Raw genomic sequence first — 19,151 nt, forward strand, 5'->3', positions numbered from 1 at the left:
GAGTGGACTGGAACGCGGTGAAATACCACCATCCGGGGTATCGAGAAATCCATATGTACATGCACAGGAATTCCAATTCCTCCCAAGAATCTGCCGACGGGAGATTGCGAAGGGGACAGAGAGATCCGATCCGAGATAAGAGTCAATGATTGATTACACCTCTGACCCAGCAGCAAAGTTCAATGCCTGCTGCTGAAGCTTCTTGTTGCGTCGAAGCAGAGCTGCGAACTTCTTGTCCAGGGAATCCATTTCTTTCCGGGTGAGCTCGAGGTCTTTCTGAGAACGACCAGAGAGATCCTTGAGTTCCTCGTTGGTCAAGCTGGCAACGTCATCGAGAGTTGGGTTGGTACCGACCATGCCCGGATTGCCCAACATGTGCTGCGCGGTAACTGCGGCGAAGGAGCGCACGGCAGCAGGGGTCGTGTTAAGAAATTCTGCCGAGTTGGCGACGGCCCAGTCATGATTGCGGGTGCTGTCTGCCTCCATGGCCGAGAGGACGTTAGGCGGGATCACGGATTCCGCCGCCTCAAGAGAAGAGGACGGGGAGGTGGCACCCAAGCGAGTGGGCATGTCGTCGACCCAGCAGATATTAAACTTTTCCGGATTTGCGAAAAGAGCTTCTAGGCCTCCACTGGGATTGCTCGCGTCGTCTCCAATCATGAAAGGATCCGAGGTATTGGCCATGGTCTTCTCTAGCTCTAGGTACCGCTCCTCCTCTTCCGGCTCGAGGTGGCGCAGGACGCAGCCGCGGGGCGTGATGAGGCATCGAGTTTTGAGGAAATCATCACCGATTCGAACGGGCTCGCCGCGAAGCAGAGTTTTCCGATCCTCCTCGGTCAACTCATTGGGACACTGTAGATAGTCGTAGTCCTCCGCAGTGCACTTCATGTCAGTGCGCTGGCTGAGGTTGCTCGGGTTGAAGAGGGAACTTTTGTTGAGGTCAAGTTCGCCAGACTTGTGCATCTCAGCGAGCAACTCGTGGAGAGGCTTAGTTCGTTCGACGAAGAGATCCTTGATTGACCTTCCAAGAGCCTCGGAATCCTTGACCAGCTGTCCGATTGTATTGTTTGAACGCCATGGCTCTACAGGGGGTTCCTTCTGAACAGGTGGCTCTTCGAGAGGGGGAGGAGGAGGAGGAGTAGGCTCTCTGACAGGCTTGGTCTCCTTGGCTTTCACTTTCTTTGTGGTATCCACCTTGGGTTCGACCTTGACCGGAGAAACGTTTGTTGGTTTCACAGGGCTCATCTTTTCGGGGGCACTGGAGGCGGGTGCATCGGCCGTGCTGACAGTAGCTGAGGGGGCCTTCTTGGTCTTGCGCTTTCGCCCCATGATAGGTGCTTGAACAGGCTCCTCGTTCACGGGCGCAATCTCGACCTTCTTAGCCTCGGCCTCCTTCGCCTTCTGTTTGCGTTCCTTCTTGACCTGGCTCTTGGTCATGGAGCGCACGGGGGCGGAGCCGATACGAGAAGAAGCAGGAGGGGAATTCGCACGAGAAGCAGACGTGGAAGGATAGTAATCACCTTCCCATCCCATGTCGGCAGGAGTGTCCGGGATGCTTATTGATGACATACTCTGTCTCCTGGAGCGGGACTTGGTACCTCCAGCAACAGAAGCGGGCACAGAGGGTACGGTGACAATGGGAGGAGTTTCTGTCTTTGGGGTTTCTACCACACGAAGAATACGAGGCTGACGAGGGGCAGGAGAGTCAGAGAGGCGAGATGCGATTGTTTGGGGTGTGTCGGGCCGCGACCCGATTGCGGAAATCGAGCTAGGATCTGGTGCCTGGTCAGTCTTGATGGATAGGGGCAGTGAGGTACCGAAATCCAGTGGGCTCGCTTTCGTAGTGGCAGAGCCCGGCAGCGACTGGTTTGCAGTCTTGGCGGGTGAATCCTTGAAGTCGGCACCAATGTTGAACTCGTTCTTGCGTTGGGTACGAGCCTTGGTCGCCGACTTTTGAACGGGTGATCCAAATGATATTTGAGAAGCGTCTTTCACGCGGCTTGATGTTAAAGGGCCGCCCACCGTGAGTTCAGGACTCAAAAGACGGGAGGGGCTGTCAATACGGCCCTGCGATGGGCTGTTGAGTCGTGAAATGTTGGGCGTCAAGCCAGGTGGGAGAATTGGCGCAGGAGACGAAGGGTTAGAGGAACTGCGTTCTTGGAAGACCGAAGAGGGATGAGCATGGGGTAAAGGCAGTCCAGGTGGCAGAGTGGGAGTCCCAGCACGAGCGGCTGACTCGCCAGGTAACTGAGACTTCAAAAACCCAAAGCTGTCGACAGGCCGCCGATCTTTGGATTGATCTCCGAGAGGAGGAAAGTCTTCATTTACTAGAGCATTGGGTCAGTGAATGTGCAAGAAAGAAGAAATGTGGTGGTGTAGAGGAGAGGTGGTGGTAAACGATCGGATCAAAATCCCTTCACAGAGAGCGACGACTAAGCAGCAGCACGACTAAGCGATACAAAAAAAAGACAAATAATTACATGATGGGCACTTCCCAGGCCAGGAGCATTGCAGGGCGTTTATGTAAACGGCGGCTGTGAGGAAACTGATTTCGAATAAGACCCTTTTCGGCTTGTGGTATCAGGGTAGGGAGATCTTAACGTACATTAATCCATAATAAACACCCGCGGTCTTCATGACGCAGATCGTATAATGGAAGTCCGGATGCAAAAAACAAAGTAGAAAGGGAATACACAGCCGCCGAATACAAAGGGAGCCCGGAGCACATGCCTATGTCCGTGAAATGCAAAGACACCTGGAGCCAGAGAAAACATGCAAGAAATAGATAGCCATTGAACGAGACAGGGGAAAGCCCCTACGCCAGGTGAACGTCCGGTCATCGCATAAATCAGAGCTTGTTTGACCGCGAATAGAACAGAAACAAATGCAAAACCTCCATTTGGAAGGAAAAAAGGGAATTGATATCATGTCATCAGGATAAAGCAGGCTCATCAAGGGAACAAGGTCATAGCGGAAAAGCAGAAAAAACGCAGAAAATCAAAAGACGGGAACAAGTGAGATGTTAAGGGATTCAGGGATTCACCACCGACTGATACCACCACCATAGACCATCGAGGGGTTGTACCCACCTTGACCCTGACTCCCGTACAACGCTTGCCCAGCAGTAGCATTCGCACCGACTTGATGCATCCTCGCCTGCAAAATGCTCGGGTCCGCAAGATCTACTACACCACCTCCACCGGAGGAAGTGTTAGCGTTTCTGTGCTTCTTCCCCTTCTTCTTCTGCTTCTGTGGGCCACCAGAATCAGGCATTACACCCGCTTGGGGCCCATAGAAGGAGCTGAGAAGGCCATTGGCAGGAGTCATGGGGGGAGGGGTATTGTGCTGTTGAAGAAAGGGGAACATAAACTCACGCTTAGCGGCCTCCTGGCCCTGTAAACCACCAACATTCGTACCAGTTCGTCCACGCAGTAGCTCGCGCATGAGCTCGGGAGTTGGGTCTTGCTTTCCACTATTACCACCAAGCCCAGAGGTGAAGCCATGTCCCTGGGCGAACATTCCGCCACCACTAATCGGAGGGGTACCGGCTGTCTTGAGTCCCGGAGGAGGACCTTGCACACCACTGGCATAGAAACCGCTTGCTGCAAGACTATGTTGAGGGCTTGGAGCAGAAAGAGGGTTGGGAGATGAGGATTGCATCTGGCCCAGCATGCGTGCATTAGGCATATTCTTAGAAGCCGCCTCATTGGCGAAGGAAAACCGGGAAGACTGTCGGCTCTGTGCTGCCTGTAGCGCATTAAACTGTGCCATCTGATTATGCACAAGACCTTGGCGGGCCTGGGCGGCTTGGTCCAGAGCGGCAGAGCTGAGAGGGTCAGCCAGACCGGCTTGTTGATTACCAGCGGACTTGAGTAGCATCAACTGCTGTTGCTGCAAGGGAGTTAAGCTTCGTCCAGCGAGGTTCAAGCCTTGGAATTGATGGCTAGTCGCAGAAACAGGTGATCCGACAGTTGAGTTGTCCGCAGTGTCTTGCTGCGACGGGGGTTGGATAGCACCATGAGACTCCCGCGTCTGGCGATTGCGCGGGGGATTTGCTTCTTCCGGCTCACCACCTAGCTGGAGGCTGCCAGCTTCACGGCTATCCTCCTCAGCCGCAACAGATTGAAGCAACTCGTGCTCGCGACTGAGACGCTCTTGCTCGACCTTCTCGCGCATAGCTCTGCGCTTGACGCCACCATATGGATCGATGAAGGATGGGTAATCCTTGATTAACTTGACCTCTTCGGCGGTTAGTTCGGCCGTGCTGAAGGAAAACTTGAAATCAGGAGAGTTGATATCCTTGAGCAGAGTGTCAAACGGTGATGGTAGCTTGGGACCTTGAGGCGCACGGCGAAGACGTGGTTGCGGGGCGGGAGATTGGGGTTCGACTTGGGGGATTGATTGTTGGGATTCTTGAGAAATCGGAGATGGCTTCTCTGCTCGCTTGGGTTCTTCAACCGGGGTCGCGACACTGACACTTGCGGGCCGTGGGCTATTGGAGGTTTGGCTACCAGTGAGACTAGTCCTTCTGGTTCGGTGAATAGCAGTTGCCACATCTTTGTTAGCCCAGCTGGCAGTTGACGGGAGGGCCGGGCCATCTGGTATGCCGGTGCGACTGCTGATCGAGTCATCCTTGCTCGGTTGCCGGCGCATAGGATGGGCGATGGGTTGAGCGGACCTCACGTGAGAGGGGGTGGGTGGGAGGTTCGGCCGTTGGGTGGAAATCGAGTTCATAGATGAGAGGTCTTGGCGGCTGTAGCTGTCGCTGTCTTCCCCGGTCTCGTGCAAGAAAGTGCAGTTCCGATTATTGCATTGCTCATTGCGGAGGAAGGAAGAGCAATATTTCGTTGTTCCGTATTGCGCCCTGAGCACTCGATCGCCATTTCCGGAACCGTCCACAGCGTTGATGCACATCGCAGCATCGATTTTGCGCGAGAAAGTCACATAAACACCAATTCCCTGGTTGGGGTTGCCGCCGGGCTTAGCCTTGCTGACCACGATTTTCTCAATCTCGCCATATTGACCGAAATATTCCCGTCCACGGAGCGTTTGAAGGAGTTGATTTTCGTCGCGGATAGTAGGGTTGAGGCCGATAACGTAGACCAAGTTCTTTTGGACGACACGGACACCGGCCAAGTTCTTCCGGCTGGAAGCCTCGATTTCACGCTTTTCGGCTTCCTTCTTTTTCGCAGCAGCCGCCTTACGATGCTTCAGTGCCAGATCTGCCTTGAACCTAAACACAGCAAGTTAGTTGGGATGTGGCGTAGATGTCACAGAGTATGGGCTGACTCACTCCTCGACGTCAGGAATCTTGTACTGAATAGTACTTTCATCGTATCCGCGCCGGCAGTTGGGGCATCGTCCTTCTTCATTCTGCGTCTTAATGTTGTTGTAGCAGAATTGGCAAATCTAAAAGAGATCACATGTTAGGTCTGGCACAGGGAGAGAAAGACGAGCCACCTGTCCACGTCACGACAAATCAAGTACTGGCAGAGGCGCGTCAGGGATAACGATCAGACATACCTGATATCCACAAGGACACGGTTTAAAATTCTTATCGGAGAGATCGAACTCTTCAATGCAGAGGGGGCTGTGGGGTGATCGATCAGTACACAGATCGCGCAGGTCGAATGAGGTTCAAGACCTACCAGAACTCGTCGTCGTCGTCGATGACGGAATCGATCAATGAAATACTGGACATGATCGCAGGGAATACGGTGACAACCGGAGAGGGACACGAGATCTCAAACGCCGACCGATTAAATCAGAGGAGAAACTGCGAAAATAAAAGAAATACGCTGCCCTGTAAAGTGTAGGAAGATAGACGGCGATTAGATGTTTGAGGAGGAGCGAGAAGAAGAGAGGGCAAAAGAAAGGGTGAAGATTATTGATAGAAGAGGGTGAACGGGGAGAAGAAGGAAGGAAATTGTGAAGCGCGGCTTCATTTTGCTGGCATTGCCCGATCGAGTTTAGCGTATGCCCAACACGTGACCAAAAGTCATCGACCACTCTAAACCTTCACAATCCGACTTACGTGCCTCCGTCCCCTCCTCCCGTTGCATCTGCCATTGCTCCCTCTACACAATGGCCTCCGCACGCTCTTTGATGCGCCTGGGTTCTGGACGCTCTGTGGCATCTGCCACGAGGTCCATGGCCGCCCGCACCTTTTCCTCCGCCTCCCTTCAGTGTGCCCCCAAGGCCTCGACAGCACCGGGTCCGGAACCTGAGAACATGCGCCAGGCGCAGCGCCCGCGTATGTGCAATGGACCAGCCGATAGATAGGACACAATTGAGCTAACCGAACTGTCTTTTGCCAGCCCCGGGACCCCTGCGCGCCCCCGTGGTTAACCCTGCCGACAAGTACCAGCCCTTGGCCGACAGCCTCCACGCCTACGGACAATACGTTATGTCTTGTCTGCCTAAATATGTCCAACAGTTCACCGTCTGGAAGGATGAGCTCACCGTGTACACCGCTCCCGCCGGTGTCATCCCCGTGATGAGCTTCCTCAAGAACCACACTGCCGCCGAGTTCACCCAGATCTCCGATATTACCGCTGTCGACTTCCCCACTCGCGACCAGCGCTTTGAGGTCGTCTACAACATGCTCAGTGTTCGCCACAACTCCCGCATCCGTGTCAAGACCTACGCGGATGAGGCCACTCCCGTGCCCAGTGTGACTGGTCTCTTCGAAGGTGCTTTGTGGTACGAGCGTGAGGTGTACGACATGTTCGGTGTCTTCTTCTCCGGCCACCCTGATCTCCGCCGTATTATGACCGATTACGGCTTCGACGGCCACCCACTTCGCAAGGACTTCCCCTTGACCGGTTATACTGAGCTCCGCTACGACGAAGAGAAGAAGCGTATCGTTATTGAGCCCCTTGAGCTTACCCAGGCCTTCCGCAACTTTGAGAGCGGCTCCACTGCCTGGGAGCCCGTGGGTGCTGGTGAAAACCGCACTCCTGAATCCGTAAGTCACATTCCCTTCGTTCCTGAAACACAATGTCCTAACCTGTTCAACTACAGTTCAAGCTTCCTACCCCCAAGCCGGAGGAGAAGACGGAAGAAAAGAAATAGAAAGGGACTGTATGCGTATCATTTTCTTTGCCATGTTTGTATGTACATATCCGTCAGTGTTAATCGATGGTCTTTTTTTGTCCAAACGATATATCAAGCAATGTAGCGCACGTAGTAGTGAATTTGCCCGAGTTCGCTCATAAACGAACACCCCTGGTTGATATCAAATTATTATTATTTACACACTAATCCCAATTTCCAAGGAAATATATACTCCGAACTAAAAATCAAAGCGATTGATTTGCGATGACCATTGCAAGCGTCTGTCTTGGCGCCGGGATCCGCCCAGAAAAAAAATTAAGCTACACCAACATCCGACGATCAACACGACCCTCGAAACCGCCCTCGGTTTTTATTTCGACGGTCCGTACATTCTTTGACTCGCCCATCTCAATACCCCACATCTCAATACACTCATAACACCGAAAAAAAATGCCTAAACGCAAGCTCGACGAAGTTAGCGGCCCTGCGCCCCCGCGGCCGTCCAGCGATACCCGCAAAATGTCCATTCACGGCACACGGTTGACGCAAATGTTCGAGAACGGCGTGTTGATGATCATGCGTGGTCTCAAGACATCGCGCGGCTTTGAGCGACAAAAGCTCAGTCGGCGCGAGAAAACAGCGAAGGCGCAGAAGGACGATAAGGCTTTGGCGCGACTAAAGGAAGAAATCGAGACTTTGAAGGTATGTAGTTCTGGTTACTAGTGTGGTTTTGTGAAAATTCTTCGCCCAGAACTCGATCGCTAATATTTACTTTAACAGGGTCTCGATTACCATGTCACATCCGAACGATACCTGTTCAAGCAACTTATCAGGACGAAGCGGATTGCAGAAACGCGGACATTTGGCGAGTTCCAGGCCGTCAAGAAAGTCTCCCAGGAAGGACCGAAGAGTACCGCCGAAGCGAATATCCTAGCGCGACTATTCAAATCGACTCCCGTGCAGAAAGAAATGCCTGGCATCATGGCCGGAATTCGGAAATTACTGCGAGTGGACGAGTTGCCGAGCAAGGCGACAAAAGAGGATACCAAAAAGGATGCGCCAAAGAAGGCAAAGAAAAACGACGGATCCGAGTCTGAATCAGAGGCGACGTCAAAAGCCAGGCGCGGCGAGCAGGTCTCCCGCCCCGCGAAGGACATGGACATCTCCGGCTCCGACGAATCCGGAGACGAAGAAATCTCACAATTCGACTCGCGACTTGGACCAGGCTCAGACTCCGAAGCTGACTCGGAATCCGGCGATGAGGAAGATCGCGCCGCAGACGATATCTCAGACTCTATCTCCCGTTCACCATCACCATCCTTCTCCGCTGCAGACTCTCCGCCACCTAAGAAAGTAAAGGCAGCTAAGGGTACTGCTGCGCCAGTGAAAAGCACCACATTCTTGCCGACTCTAATGAGCGGTTACTGGTCTGGCTCGGAAGAAGCTACTGATGAGGAAGATTCTGGCGCGAAGCCTGTCCGCAAGAACCGTATGGGTCAACAGGCGCGTCGGGCTTTGTGGGAGAAGAAGTTCGGAGCTACTGCAAACCACGTCAAGCAGGAGCAGCTGGCTGCGAAGTATGGTGGGAGAGATAATGGATGGGATACGAAGCGCGGTGCAACCGACGGTGCTAGAGGAGGGAGAGGAGGGAGAGGGGGCAGACGTGGTGGTTTCGGGGGTGGAGCTGGACGGTCTCAGGACAGAGATGGCCCTGCTGGTGCTCCTCACTCTGGGTACGGTGGCAAGCCTAAAGGTCCGCCCAAGGATGAGGGCCCGTTGCATCCTTCTTGGGAGGCAAAGCGGAAGGCCAAGGAGCAGGTTGCGGCTACTTTCTCTGGAACGAAGGTTACTTTCGATTAGGGTTATGGGTATTGTGTATATTTATGAATCAATGTTTGAAGTATCATCGTAAGCAAATGAGCAGATATTCAGATCTCCCTGTGCGCATACAGATTGAAAGTCACCCGACTAAGACAGTAAAAGATTGATTGTATTGAATACGAAATGATTGGGAATAAGCTGTGCACAATTTCCGAGAGTTCCACCACCCAGGGGCAATAAATAGCAGTGAAAGATAAAACAGTCGCAAGATGGTATACCAAGAAATCAAAAATCAAAATCATAAGATCCAACCCAAACATGTTGTATAGATGAGTCGCTGCTTGAGAACAAAGCACGGTAGAAAAATTCATCATGAGGGATTCATGAAGTGCAGCCAATGAGGAGGGTCAGGCCTGCTACCTGGCGTCTTCAATTCACCACCAGGCAAACCATTAGATTGAGCCTGGGAATCTGGCTCAAAGCAAGGAATAGCAGTGAACTCGCCCAACTCTTGCGGGAAGTTGGAGACAAAATGATCAAAGCCAAAGTGCGGCATCTGTGAAAGAGACTGCTGAGAAATAGAGAAACCGTCGGAGAGTGGGACTTCTTCGCCTTCTGGAATGCTCTGGTCAGGTGCAGCGGGTGTTGGAACAGTACCACCCACACCAATCATGGGCGCAGAAGGAGGTGTCAAAGACATTCCATGGAGGAGAGTAGCAGGACCTGCCATCGTAGAGGCTTGCGATGGTACACTTTGAGGGACATTGTGGTCACTTGAAGCGTAGGCTTCCTGCTGTTGCCACGCGAGTGTGGACGGCGAGATAGGCCCTGCTTTCCAAAGCATCTCCCAGTTTTTGAACCGGTCATAGGCAGACTCGACGGTACCTCCGCTGCTCATATCCGGTTGTGTCTCGCTCCATGCTTCGAGACGGCGAATGGCGCGTTCGAGCGCCTCTATGACACTGACAGCTGAACGGGCTGAGCCAACACCCATAGACATGATCTTGATGAGAGAAATTCCCTGTTCCAGGGCAGCACCAAGCCTTTCAGTCCGTTTAGTCAGGCCCTGGGCCAGAATGACCAGCAAAGCTGCACGACATGAACTAAATTCGGTAAATGAGGCTCGGGCGAGGCCAGTCTCATCACGGAGCAAGCGGCACAGATCGATGATTTCCAGAGCTGCTTCCACGCAGTCTGTAACAAGAGTCGCACGATTCTTTGACACACCGGACAGACTGGAAGACCGCGGGCCCTGAGAGGGGGTCTGGTAGATGCCTTTAATATTGCTGAAAAGGAAAGGGCGTCCAATGAAGACTCGGGTCAGACAGTAGTCTAGCTTGAGATGGACATTAGACCTGAAAAGCGGTCCTCCGGGACTCAGATCACGACAGGTAATCTCTTCAGGTAGAGTCGACCACCAATCAACGAGATGTTTCCGGAGATTCAGTATTCGTTCAAGACAGTCCTGCTGTTGCTCTTTGCGGAATTTTCGCAATGAGGTAATTTCATTTGAAACCTCCCCAAGCTTCAAAGTCAATGTAATGAGTGTTACCATGTTTGTATGGTTTGAGATTTGATTGACGGGCATCAACCCGGGGAAATCGACCGGCAGGGGGGCATCAACATCGGGGTCCGACAACGAGGATGGTCTGCCGTGGAGAATGCTTATACGCTTTTCGATAGTAAACGCGGTCCAGAAAACCCGATTCCGCACTTCGATCATGCCCGGGGACAGGCCTTCGCCGTGGTACCTCCGATGCATTCCATTTTGAATAGCCAATTTCAGTGCCAGACCAAAGTATGTGTAGCATAATCCTGAAGTATCCAACGGGAGCAAGTACGTCCCAATGAGTAAACAGGCCTGCACACTTCTAACCGAAGCGGTGGCGATGATGTCTGGGAGAAGCCTCGAGGCAAATTGGTAGAATGTGAGTCCGACCTCGTCCTCCGAAAAGTGATGGTCTTGATTTGCCATAGAACCCGAAGGCAAGCAATTCACGGGTGTGGATGACTCCATATGTGCAAATTGAGTACCCACAGCCAGAACCATAAGGATACAGCACACCGCGCCTGCATCGTCAAATGCCAAACTTTCAGGGTCAGTGTAGCAGATGCCCAATTTCTCCACTAACCAGTCTTCCTCGATGTAGAAATTATTGGTTTGTGCGTACTTAAAGAAGATCTGGACAAGAAAATCGGCAACATATCGCGGCGGCAGGCATGTAATTGAGGAAGACACCTGAGGTGACGTGGACTGTAGTTGTGTACTTCGCCATCGTTCTTCAAAAGGTTCAACTTCGGAAGTAGCCTGGGGCGGTTTTAGCATACCTTCGCTCACCGACAATTCACGGGAAACCTACCTCGGGTGCTGCAGTCTTCATCCACTCATCGATCTTCTTCCGGATCTTCATTGTGAAATTCAAATATGAGAATTCCCCGGAATATTCTGAGAAATAGTGTCAATCAATAAACCTTCATGTATGGTCTCCAAATTTCAACATACGGGTTGTGTTATCGGGCATAGCCTTGATTGTAAAATCCTCCTCATCAATGGCAAGGTCCTCCAGCTCATTGGGGTCTCCGCGGGTTGAAATCGCATCCGACTCGGAATCGCGGTGTTTGGTCTTCAGATCCTCTGCAGCCTGGCGCAGAGACTGAATGTCGAAGGAGATATTGGGTACATAATGCGATAGGAGACGTTCCATCAGGCGTACCCGTTCTGCCTCGGCGATGTCATTTCGACTCTGGGCGGCTGCTCGGTCCAAAAGTCTGGTAAGAGGGTTTGCGCCGTTAGCGGTCTAGTTTATGGTAGAAAATAGGCGTGTGATCAACCTACGAGACGGACGTTGACCGGGTCTTTTCATTGGGGTCGATGTGAGTAAAATTGCATTGGCGGCGGTATCGCAGACATCTCCGACACGGCACACCTCCTTCGCATTTCTCTTTCACCCGGCGGCAACCATCGCACCTGCGCAGAACCAACGTGTTAGAGGATCGGATTTAATTGATATAGGGCGACAGCATACGCTCGGACAGCTCGCTTGCGGTTTTCTTCGGCCACGCGAGGACGTTTTTGCTGGGTGGGCGTCGGGGTCGAGTCTTCCATTACAGTTATCAGGGCATTGTCTATAGAGAAAGAAAAAGGAGATTGGGGAAAGAGAGACCGGAATGTCCAAGCTTGGTAAATGGGAGAAAAAAGGGAAGCTAATCGATAAAGGACACCCCCGCATATCCCGGACTCATTTTGCTCCGCTCATCGGTCTTTTGATTTGGGGTCGATATTTGGTCTATTTTGGTCTTTGGGGGCTATTTATGATATGTTTTGTAGTTTTGTAGTTTTTTTTTTTTTTTTTTAATATATAGGGTTATCTACATTACTTCTATCTTCAAAAAAAAAAAAAAAAAAAAAAAAAATTAAGTAGACTAACCTGGTACTAGTCCCTGCCCTTATTAACCCTATCTAATGCCAGTTCAAGTACAATGGGCTTATACCATATTCCTAGAGGATTTCCCCCTATATCACCGTATCACTACCGGATGGACTCTAAATAACTTGGCATATATCATTCTTGGCTTCTCCTTTTACTTCATTCTCTCCAGAGTTGTGAGATCTGCTTATTTGGCCTGCTGCTTCAACTTTCTTTATCTTCATTTTCTTCTACATCCATCTAAGCATCTACGCCTTCCCACAAGCATATTACCAGAGGACCTGTATCGATTATACCATCCTTTGTTGGCTGGAGCATAACAACATGCGTGCTAATTTCGCGTCAATTTCGTTTTATCTTTGTTTGCTTACTGTCTCATTTAGTTGACTTGTAATGTTGTCTCTCATTCAATCCCCCATTCGGTTTGTTTAGCTTACTCCTGCGCCTTTCTTCATCTCTCACCATCTCTCATAATCTTTTATCATTCTTGATGTCTTCCTTCGCCACCCTTACGACTGAGGTGCTGCTTGAGATTATGGGTCATCTACCAACGCAGCAAGATCGTTTGATCCTGGCCAGATGCAATGCACGCATGTACACAGACCTTCAACTTGAGGGATATCTTCATATGGAACTTGAGCATTGCTGCTGCGCTCAGCGAGTGGAAAGGCTTGTTGAATCCCTTCTTCGGGACGCCTACATAGCCAGAAAAGTCAACGGCCTCAAGCTAGACAGAATGTGGACTATAATCAACACCGTACAGCCCAAGTTGCCCCATGCGCAAACTTGAATTCCTTCAAGTATGCCTTTTGCCCCGAGTACAGAGACGGGTCCTGTTCGGCACCCCGGTTTGGGGCCAAGTCATTCTTGGGACGATTTCTTCCAAGACACACTCGCTCGAAATTCTTTGCCTCCACTACTGTGAGGCGAGTAACTTTGACCCGAGTGGCAGTGCATCCATTGGAAACTTCAAAGCGTTTCGTGCACTGAAGCATTTGCAGCTGCCGATGCACACATTCTTAGGACTCGACAATATGCAGTATCCCGCATTGGATTATACTACAATTGGCTGCGTCTTAGCCTGTCACTCGATCTCACTGGCTATGCAACTACCGCCCTCTCTGGAGCGGCTCTCTATGACTCAATGGTGGGTTGGACCTGGAGCCGCCCTTAGCAACATGATCAATCACCTGCTGAACGTGGTGAGGTCTAAGGATATGTTTCGTCGCCTCGTCAATATTGAACTCTACAGCGGTGACATTAAAGCCATTCCAATCGCAGCTAGACAGCACGAGAGACGCTGGGATCTTTCTGGTGGGGTTAGGCTTGGCTATTCTGCGATTGACGAACAAAACAAACGGCTTTCCAATGCCTGCAGGGAGATGAGCGTCTGTTTGAGTAAATATTATTAATGATCGTATGGGGAGTGATTAGTTGTGCCGCGGCCCCCAATTGCTCAAGTATTGAGACCGACAATAGCCGTGCCCGTAGATTGGTGACTTATTTTGCAGTATGCAAGAAAGTCCACTACCGAGTGCAATGTGAGACAAATGGCTTTCAATCATACTTCCGATCAATGATGGAATTTATCGTTCTAAAATGTAATATCAAAATATCTTTAGAACCCATCAACATGAGTCCCAAGCCCCATCTCAACCCCAACCTCAAGTACCTTCTTCCCGACAACAAGATCCATCAGTCCCATACCGACACACTTGTAGACAACATTACAACCGACAGGAACATCAACCGCCCCCTCCGCAATCCCATCCGCCCCCAAAAGATCCCCCATCTCAACCAACTGCTCCTCCCCAAGACCCGCAGTAATCAACTCCCCAGCCTCCTCAAGACAAGCCGACTTAGAATCAACATAAACCTTCCCACCTCCCGAAAGCAGCGTCTCAGTATCAATCTCATGCATATTCGGCTTGTACGAGCCAATAAGCGAGATAAACCGCTGCTTAGGATTCTTCTGCAGCGCCTCATATCCAAAATTCGGCACTGTAGCAGGCGTACAACTAAAGATAACATCCGCAGCAGCAAGTTCCTCCCCGAGCCTCTGCTCATAATCATCAACACCCTCCTTAGCAAGCATCCCAAATACAATACCAGGGTAAGTATCCCGCAACTCAGAAACAACATCCCTCTCCATCTCGGCTAGTCTCTTCGCACCGCGATTCACAAACGTGACCCGCCGCACCTGTTCCGGGTACAGCAAGAGCGCAAGACGCGCATGCCACTCCGCTTGCCGGCCACTGCCGAGAACAAGCACGTTGTCCTTGCGAAGGGTGGTGCAGCGCACGAAAAGCGTCATTGTTGCCAGCGCTGTGCGGAAGGCTGTTACTTCTGCCGCGGCAAGCAGACCCTGGAGTCGGCCTTCTGGGTTGAAGATATTGATTACGCCTTGGATTCCGGTGGCACTGGCAGTTACGACTTTTATGCCGGTGGATGCGGTGTCCGATACCGGCATGAAGATGCAGGTGTTGTCATTGCTTGTGCTGAAGACTGTTCGGAGGGGTTGGTGGATTTTTTTGGCGGATGATGGGGTTGAGGGATTTGATTCTTGGGTTATGCTGATTAGGGCGTTGGCGAGTGCTGAGATGAAGCTGTGGCATTGGTCTTGTGTTAGACCGCGGAAGATTTTGGAGACATTTGGTTCGGAGAGGATGTGCATTTTTGTTGGGTTTTTGGTTGTTGTTGTACTTTGGGATGTTTGAAGAATGATTTTCTCGAGGCTCTTTTGAAATATATCAATGAGATGCTGAGGCGATGCGTAGAATATATGGGGGCTAGAGATCGGATAGACCCTCCGACACATGAGGGGCAAGTTAACCTGGTGGGGACAATATGCCGGTGCCGGTGGACATTATTAGATTAATCTCTGGCCTGATTTCTTGATTTGATTTCTATTTTGACTATAATCTAAGAATACCATCACTTAATATAAACATTTTATTGATGAATTATCGGAATGAAGCCTTAGTCATTCCAATATCACGCCTGGGCGTGCGTAGGATATAGTGCTTGCCCAAGCTAGCACTTAGGGCTGCTCAGTATGCCTAGGGCACAAGATCAGTGCTGATGGGTGCGATTATACAGTCCATTTATAGCCGCTTCAGACAAAACTAGTAACTGCCCGCTGGAGTACATAAAGACCGATTTCTAACATTTAAATTGTCTTTCTCCATCCCCCCTTCATCTCGTAGCCGTTCTACAGTCCAACTCGGCTACAATAATTGTTTTTGCATTGTCCCCTTCCAAAATTTCTTCTGGGCAACTTTCATATTTCATTGCCGTTATGCTGGGCAGCTTCTTTTCTATTCAATCTCTTAAAGCGGGTCACCTTAGCCTGATTGCTACCGAATGCTATGACTGCTTTATAGTCTTATACTCCCTACGATAGGTAAAAATAGTGCCTACTGCCGAGGTTCATCTTTGACGTCGCCGAAAACTAGAGAAAAGCATTGTTTAAAAGCGATATGCGGTATCCACGAAACCCAAGTCTAAGTGCCTGAAGAGAAGATAGATCAAGGAAGTATTTTTTTGGATGACTGTCCTCAGCTGGGTCAAATGAATCAAGGGATGGCTTTTGGTCTGCAAGGGGCGTTGTTGGTAACACATACCTATATCGGTGTATTGACTGTAAGGGAATCTCCCCATGAGTTGTTGATATTTATGGTCTGGATTTCGGTAACACTTTTGGAAGTGTCCACAATTTCGATCTCGTATTCGGCTTGGTTGATGGTGCTATCATTGCTCTCCCCAAACGACCTACTCGTGATCAAAAGGAACCAGATTGGGACATCCATCTCACGTTACCGGCCAAGGATCTCGAAACACTTATCGGAGATGATCTCATTCGCTGGTTGATGGGCCGGGGAGAGTGACTTGTCTCATCTTCATTCTATAACTATAGCATTCTCTTCAAACGATAATATAATGCGAAGGCAATGGGCCCGGTGTGAGTGATTCATGCTAAAATTAGATCCACTCTGGAAGGAGAATAATTATCTGCTACATCGCGCCTGAGAGGCAGATAGCAACAATTATGTGAAAAGCATCCTATGTTTTATTGCCAAAAAGAAAGAAAGTGTCCCATCCCAACTTGTTATTGAAAATCAATAGAGAGGGCTTCAAACTCGGAGGCGGGTCGGATATCAAAGTAACCTTCGAACAAAGTGAGTCAAGTGCAGTAGATCATCTACGCTAGGTAGACTTCAGACCCAAATGGCCGCCAATCTCCTCGAAGTTACTGGCCCAGTAGGTCCCAACGGGTCCATCCTTGATCGGCCAGTTGCTCCGAAAGCCAAACATAGCCTGGCTCCTGTAAGACATGGTCTCTGCAATCTCGCGAGGGATCGATAGTGGATGTGCTTCCTCCGTCATCAGACCTTTGCGGGCGAGGTGGATTGTCACACCACGGCGATACTCATTCGTCTTGTTCTCTCCACCACCATGAACGAGTCTGCCGGAAAAGAGAAATCCATCGCCGGGGTTGATCTCAACTGGCAGAAGTTGGGGAGGATTTAAATTGTTTAGGTCAACGTCAAGGTGCGTTTTCGGGGCCACTCTCGTGGCGCCGTTGGCCTCCGTAAACGGGGTCAAGGCACAAAAGAAGTTAATGCAAGCTTCTGGTCCTGGAGATGGAATCAGGTCCCAAAATGGCCATACACTCTGATCTCGGTGCAGTGGTTGTGCCGCGTTACCGGGACCGATCTCAATCACTTGCGCACAGTTGATATGATACCCATCGCCAGGATTGTCACATAAAATTGCTTCACTCAGGGCGTGCATCAGATTGTTCTCCAACATCACCTCGCGGAAAGTACGGCTGTTTGGCACCAATGGCAATCGTTTTGTGTTCGTGCCCAGAAACTCTTCTAGCGGCAATCCACCCTTACCGGGAGCAAGTTTTGCCAGCCCAGGATCAATATCCTCATTCATAGAGGCAACATCGGATGGACTGAGAAGCCCCCCAATAATTACACATCCATATTCTTTGTACACATCAATAATGGCCTCAGGTCTCGCTGAGACTGGGAGTCGCGGGAGACTTGGTGGTTTCATCTTGTCCGTTTTGCTGTTTGATCTTCACCTTCGACAAGGTGGAGGGCGTAAACAGCTTCGATCTGGTATATCTTGTGACTAGGTGACAAATTTTAGATCAGACAGAGGGCCTGAACGAGAATGGTTCTTGACATAGACGGGAAAACGGGATAATGTACCAAGCGTCAAGTGTGTTATTATGCTCTATCCATGTCATATGGTCATCCCTTGATTCCACACCAACGGGCCCTAGACTTCCGCAAAGCCCACAAATAGGCCCGAACCTCGGGCCTATAACCTAACCCGCAGTGGGCTATAGGCCCGGCCTTCGAAACCCAACCCAACCCACTAGGCTTTTATGGGCCTATAAGGCCCCTATAAAAGCCCATCTTACCAGCCTCTATAATCGCTATATTACGACCTCCCACTAGTCGTATAAAGTTCAAATTCTGAGTCTAGGTTTATATTAGCTACATAAGTATATGCTTCAATTTGAAATAAAATCCGATCGGTGGAAGTTAAGATATTATAGAAAATGTGAAAGTTGATATTTGAATGTTAAGATATATATTTACGATTTATACGGGAGTACTAGGAAGCCGAGGCAAGACTGCCACCCGTTTGGCGTCCTTGCTCTAACAAGTACAGGTTCCTTTCTTGTTGGCTTCCAGCTGGAACACCCACCGGCTCATTCAAAACCGTCCACTTCGACTGGCTGAAGAAGGTGATATGATCGAATCCCTTTCAACGAATCATCTCCGATGCCATGCCCCTCTTTCGACTATGTACATAGTCGACCCACATTCTCCGGAGTTGATGCAACCCACACTCGAGTGAATCGATTTAGTGGTACATCTCGATCATGTTCTCCTCTCCTAGATCAATTCCGAGAAAGGAGATCCCATGATGGGTGAGGCCCACGCCCACCTGGACTCAATTGGCGGCGTCGAGTATGTCGTTCTTCGTCCGACGTGGTTCATGGGTGAGTTGAGTCGAGACCTCCGCAAAGTCCATTAATGGGCCCGGACCCTAGGCCCACGGCCCAACCCACAGTGGGCTATGGGCCCAACCTTCAAAGCCCATTTTGTATATAACTAAAGCCTTGGCATATATAAAAATAGCTGATTAATGCTAGTTCTGTTACGTGTAACTCGGCCTATATACTCGGTACGGATCTTGGGGGCCTAAGGTCGTAAAGGTAGATGAACGTAGTAAGCAATTATCTCCTACACGTCATTTGTTTTCCTCTCCTCCACGTAACTTCTTCTTCACCTATACCTACCACTACTTACAAACCTACGCTAAGCTTTGCCTTAAAGATCTCTCTAATACAACAGTCTATAGAAATTAGTATCTGTTTTCCTTTCTGGGTCATCATATGACCCACAATATAGGGCTTAAGAGGTAAATTTAGGATAGAAGAGGTAATTAGAATACCTAAAATTACTAGGGATATATGCACTACTTATGTAGTAGCGAAAAATTAGTATGTTTGCATTGTTTAGCTCTTAATGGGCCCGAATGGGCCCCCATTTAAAGCCTAATGGGCTTTTACCTCGGGCCCAAAACCCAGCCCATTCGTGGGCTGGCTTGGGTTGGGCTATGGCTTTGCGGTCTAGTTAAGTCTGATCATTCGGAGAGTCGACCATGGAAAATGATGGCTAAACATTATAGAAAACCAACTCCCCGATCACAATATGTCCTGGATCTATAACGACCGCAAAATATATTCCGCTACAGGGGGCGGCAAGATCCCCTTTGGGTCTGCTAATGATATCGCCCACGTCGCCTTCTCGGCCA

At 50.2% G+C, this 19,151-nt stretch overlaps 7 protein-coding genes across 7 annotated transcripts; 2 read left to right on the forward strand and 5 right to left on the reverse strand.

The window, feature by feature from the left end:
* Positions 1-153: 153 nt before the first annotated feature.
* Positions 154-5,716, reverse strand: N7517_001589 (CCR4-NOT core ubiquitin-protein ligase subunit MOT2; the record flags this gene model as incomplete). The annotated part of the gene is made up of 5 exons (XM_056719319.1): positions 5,649-5,716; positions 5,524-5,590; positions 5,294-5,409; positions 3,051-5,233; positions 154-2,327 (listed from the first exon to the last, which is right to left on the reverse strand). The coding sequence occupies exons 1-5, from the start codon at positions 5,699-5,701 to the stop codon at positions 154-156; spliced, it is 4,593 nt and encodes a 1,530-aa protein (XP_056583454.1). The 5' UTR covers positions 5,702-5,716.
* Positions 5,717-6,084: 368 nt separating this feature from the next.
* Positions 6,085-7,074, forward strand: N7517_001590 (complex I 30 kDa subunit family protein; the record flags this gene model as incomplete). Its single annotated transcript, XM_056719320.1, has 3 exons — positions 6,085-6,253; positions 6,318-6,967; positions 7,024-7,074. The coding sequence occupies 3 exons, from the start codon at positions 6,085-6,087 to the stop codon at positions 7,072-7,074; spliced, it is 870 nt and encodes a 289-aa protein (XP_056583455.1).
* A 432-nt stretch (positions 7,075-7,506) lies between these two features.
* On the forward strand, positions 7,507-8,916 carry N7517_001591 (BUD22 family protein; the record flags this gene model as incomplete). Its single annotated transcript, XM_056719321.1, has 2 exons — positions 7,507-7,758; positions 7,837-8,916. 2 exons carry the CDS (start codon positions 7,507-7,509, stop codon positions 8,914-8,916), a joined length of 1,332 nt encoding a protein of 443 aa, XP_056583456.1.
* Positions 8,917-9,247: 331 nt separating this feature from the next.
* On the reverse strand, positions 9,248-11,983 carry N7517_001592 (Zn(II)2Cys6 transcription factor; the record flags this gene model as incomplete). The annotated part of the gene is made up of 5 exons (XM_056719322.1): positions 9,248-11,185; positions 11,238-11,323; positions 11,381-11,646; positions 11,714-11,845; positions 11,904-11,983. The coding sequence occupies 5 exons, from the start codon at positions 11,981-11,983 to the stop codon at positions 9,248-9,250; spliced, it is 2,502 nt and encodes an 833-aa protein (XP_056583457.1).
* Positions 11,984-12,849: 866 nt separating this feature from the next.
* Positions 12,850-13,300, reverse strand: N7517_001593 (uncharacterized protein; the record flags this gene model as incomplete). Its single annotated transcript, XM_056719323.1, has 2 exons — positions 12,850-13,032; positions 13,067-13,300. The coding sequence occupies 2 exons, from the start codon at positions 13,298-13,300 to the stop codon at positions 12,850-12,852; spliced, it is 417 nt and encodes a 138-aa protein (XP_056583458.1).
* A 623-nt stretch (positions 13,301-13,923) lies between these two features.
* Positions 13,924-14,979, reverse strand: N7517_001594 (putative proline utilization protein PrnX; the record flags this gene model as incomplete). The annotated part of the gene is made up of 1 exon (XM_056719324.1): positions 13,924-14,979. The coding sequence occupies one exon, from the start codon at positions 14,977-14,979 to the stop codon at positions 13,924-13,926; it is 1,056 nt and encodes a 351-aa protein (XP_056583459.1).
* Positions 14,980-16,511: 1,532 nt separating this feature from the next.
* On the reverse strand, positions 16,512-17,372 carry N7517_001595 (phytanoyl-CoA dioxygenase family protein; the record flags this gene model as incomplete). The annotated part of the gene is made up of 1 exon (XM_056719325.1): positions 16,512-17,372. One exon carries the CDS (start codon positions 17,370-17,372, stop codon positions 16,512-16,514), a length of 861 nt encoding a protein of 286 aa, XP_056583460.1.
* Between the last annotated feature and the right edge of the window lie 1,779 nt (positions 17,373-19,151).

This window comes from Penicillium concentricum, assembly GCF_028827145.1.
Source record: "Penicillium concentricum strain IBT 3081 chromosome Unknown utg000001l_segment0_segment0, whole genome shotgun sequence".
Classification (NCBI taxonomy): Eukaryota; Fungi; Ascomycota; class Eurotiomycetes; order Eurotiales; family Aspergillaceae; genus Penicillium; species Penicillium concentricum.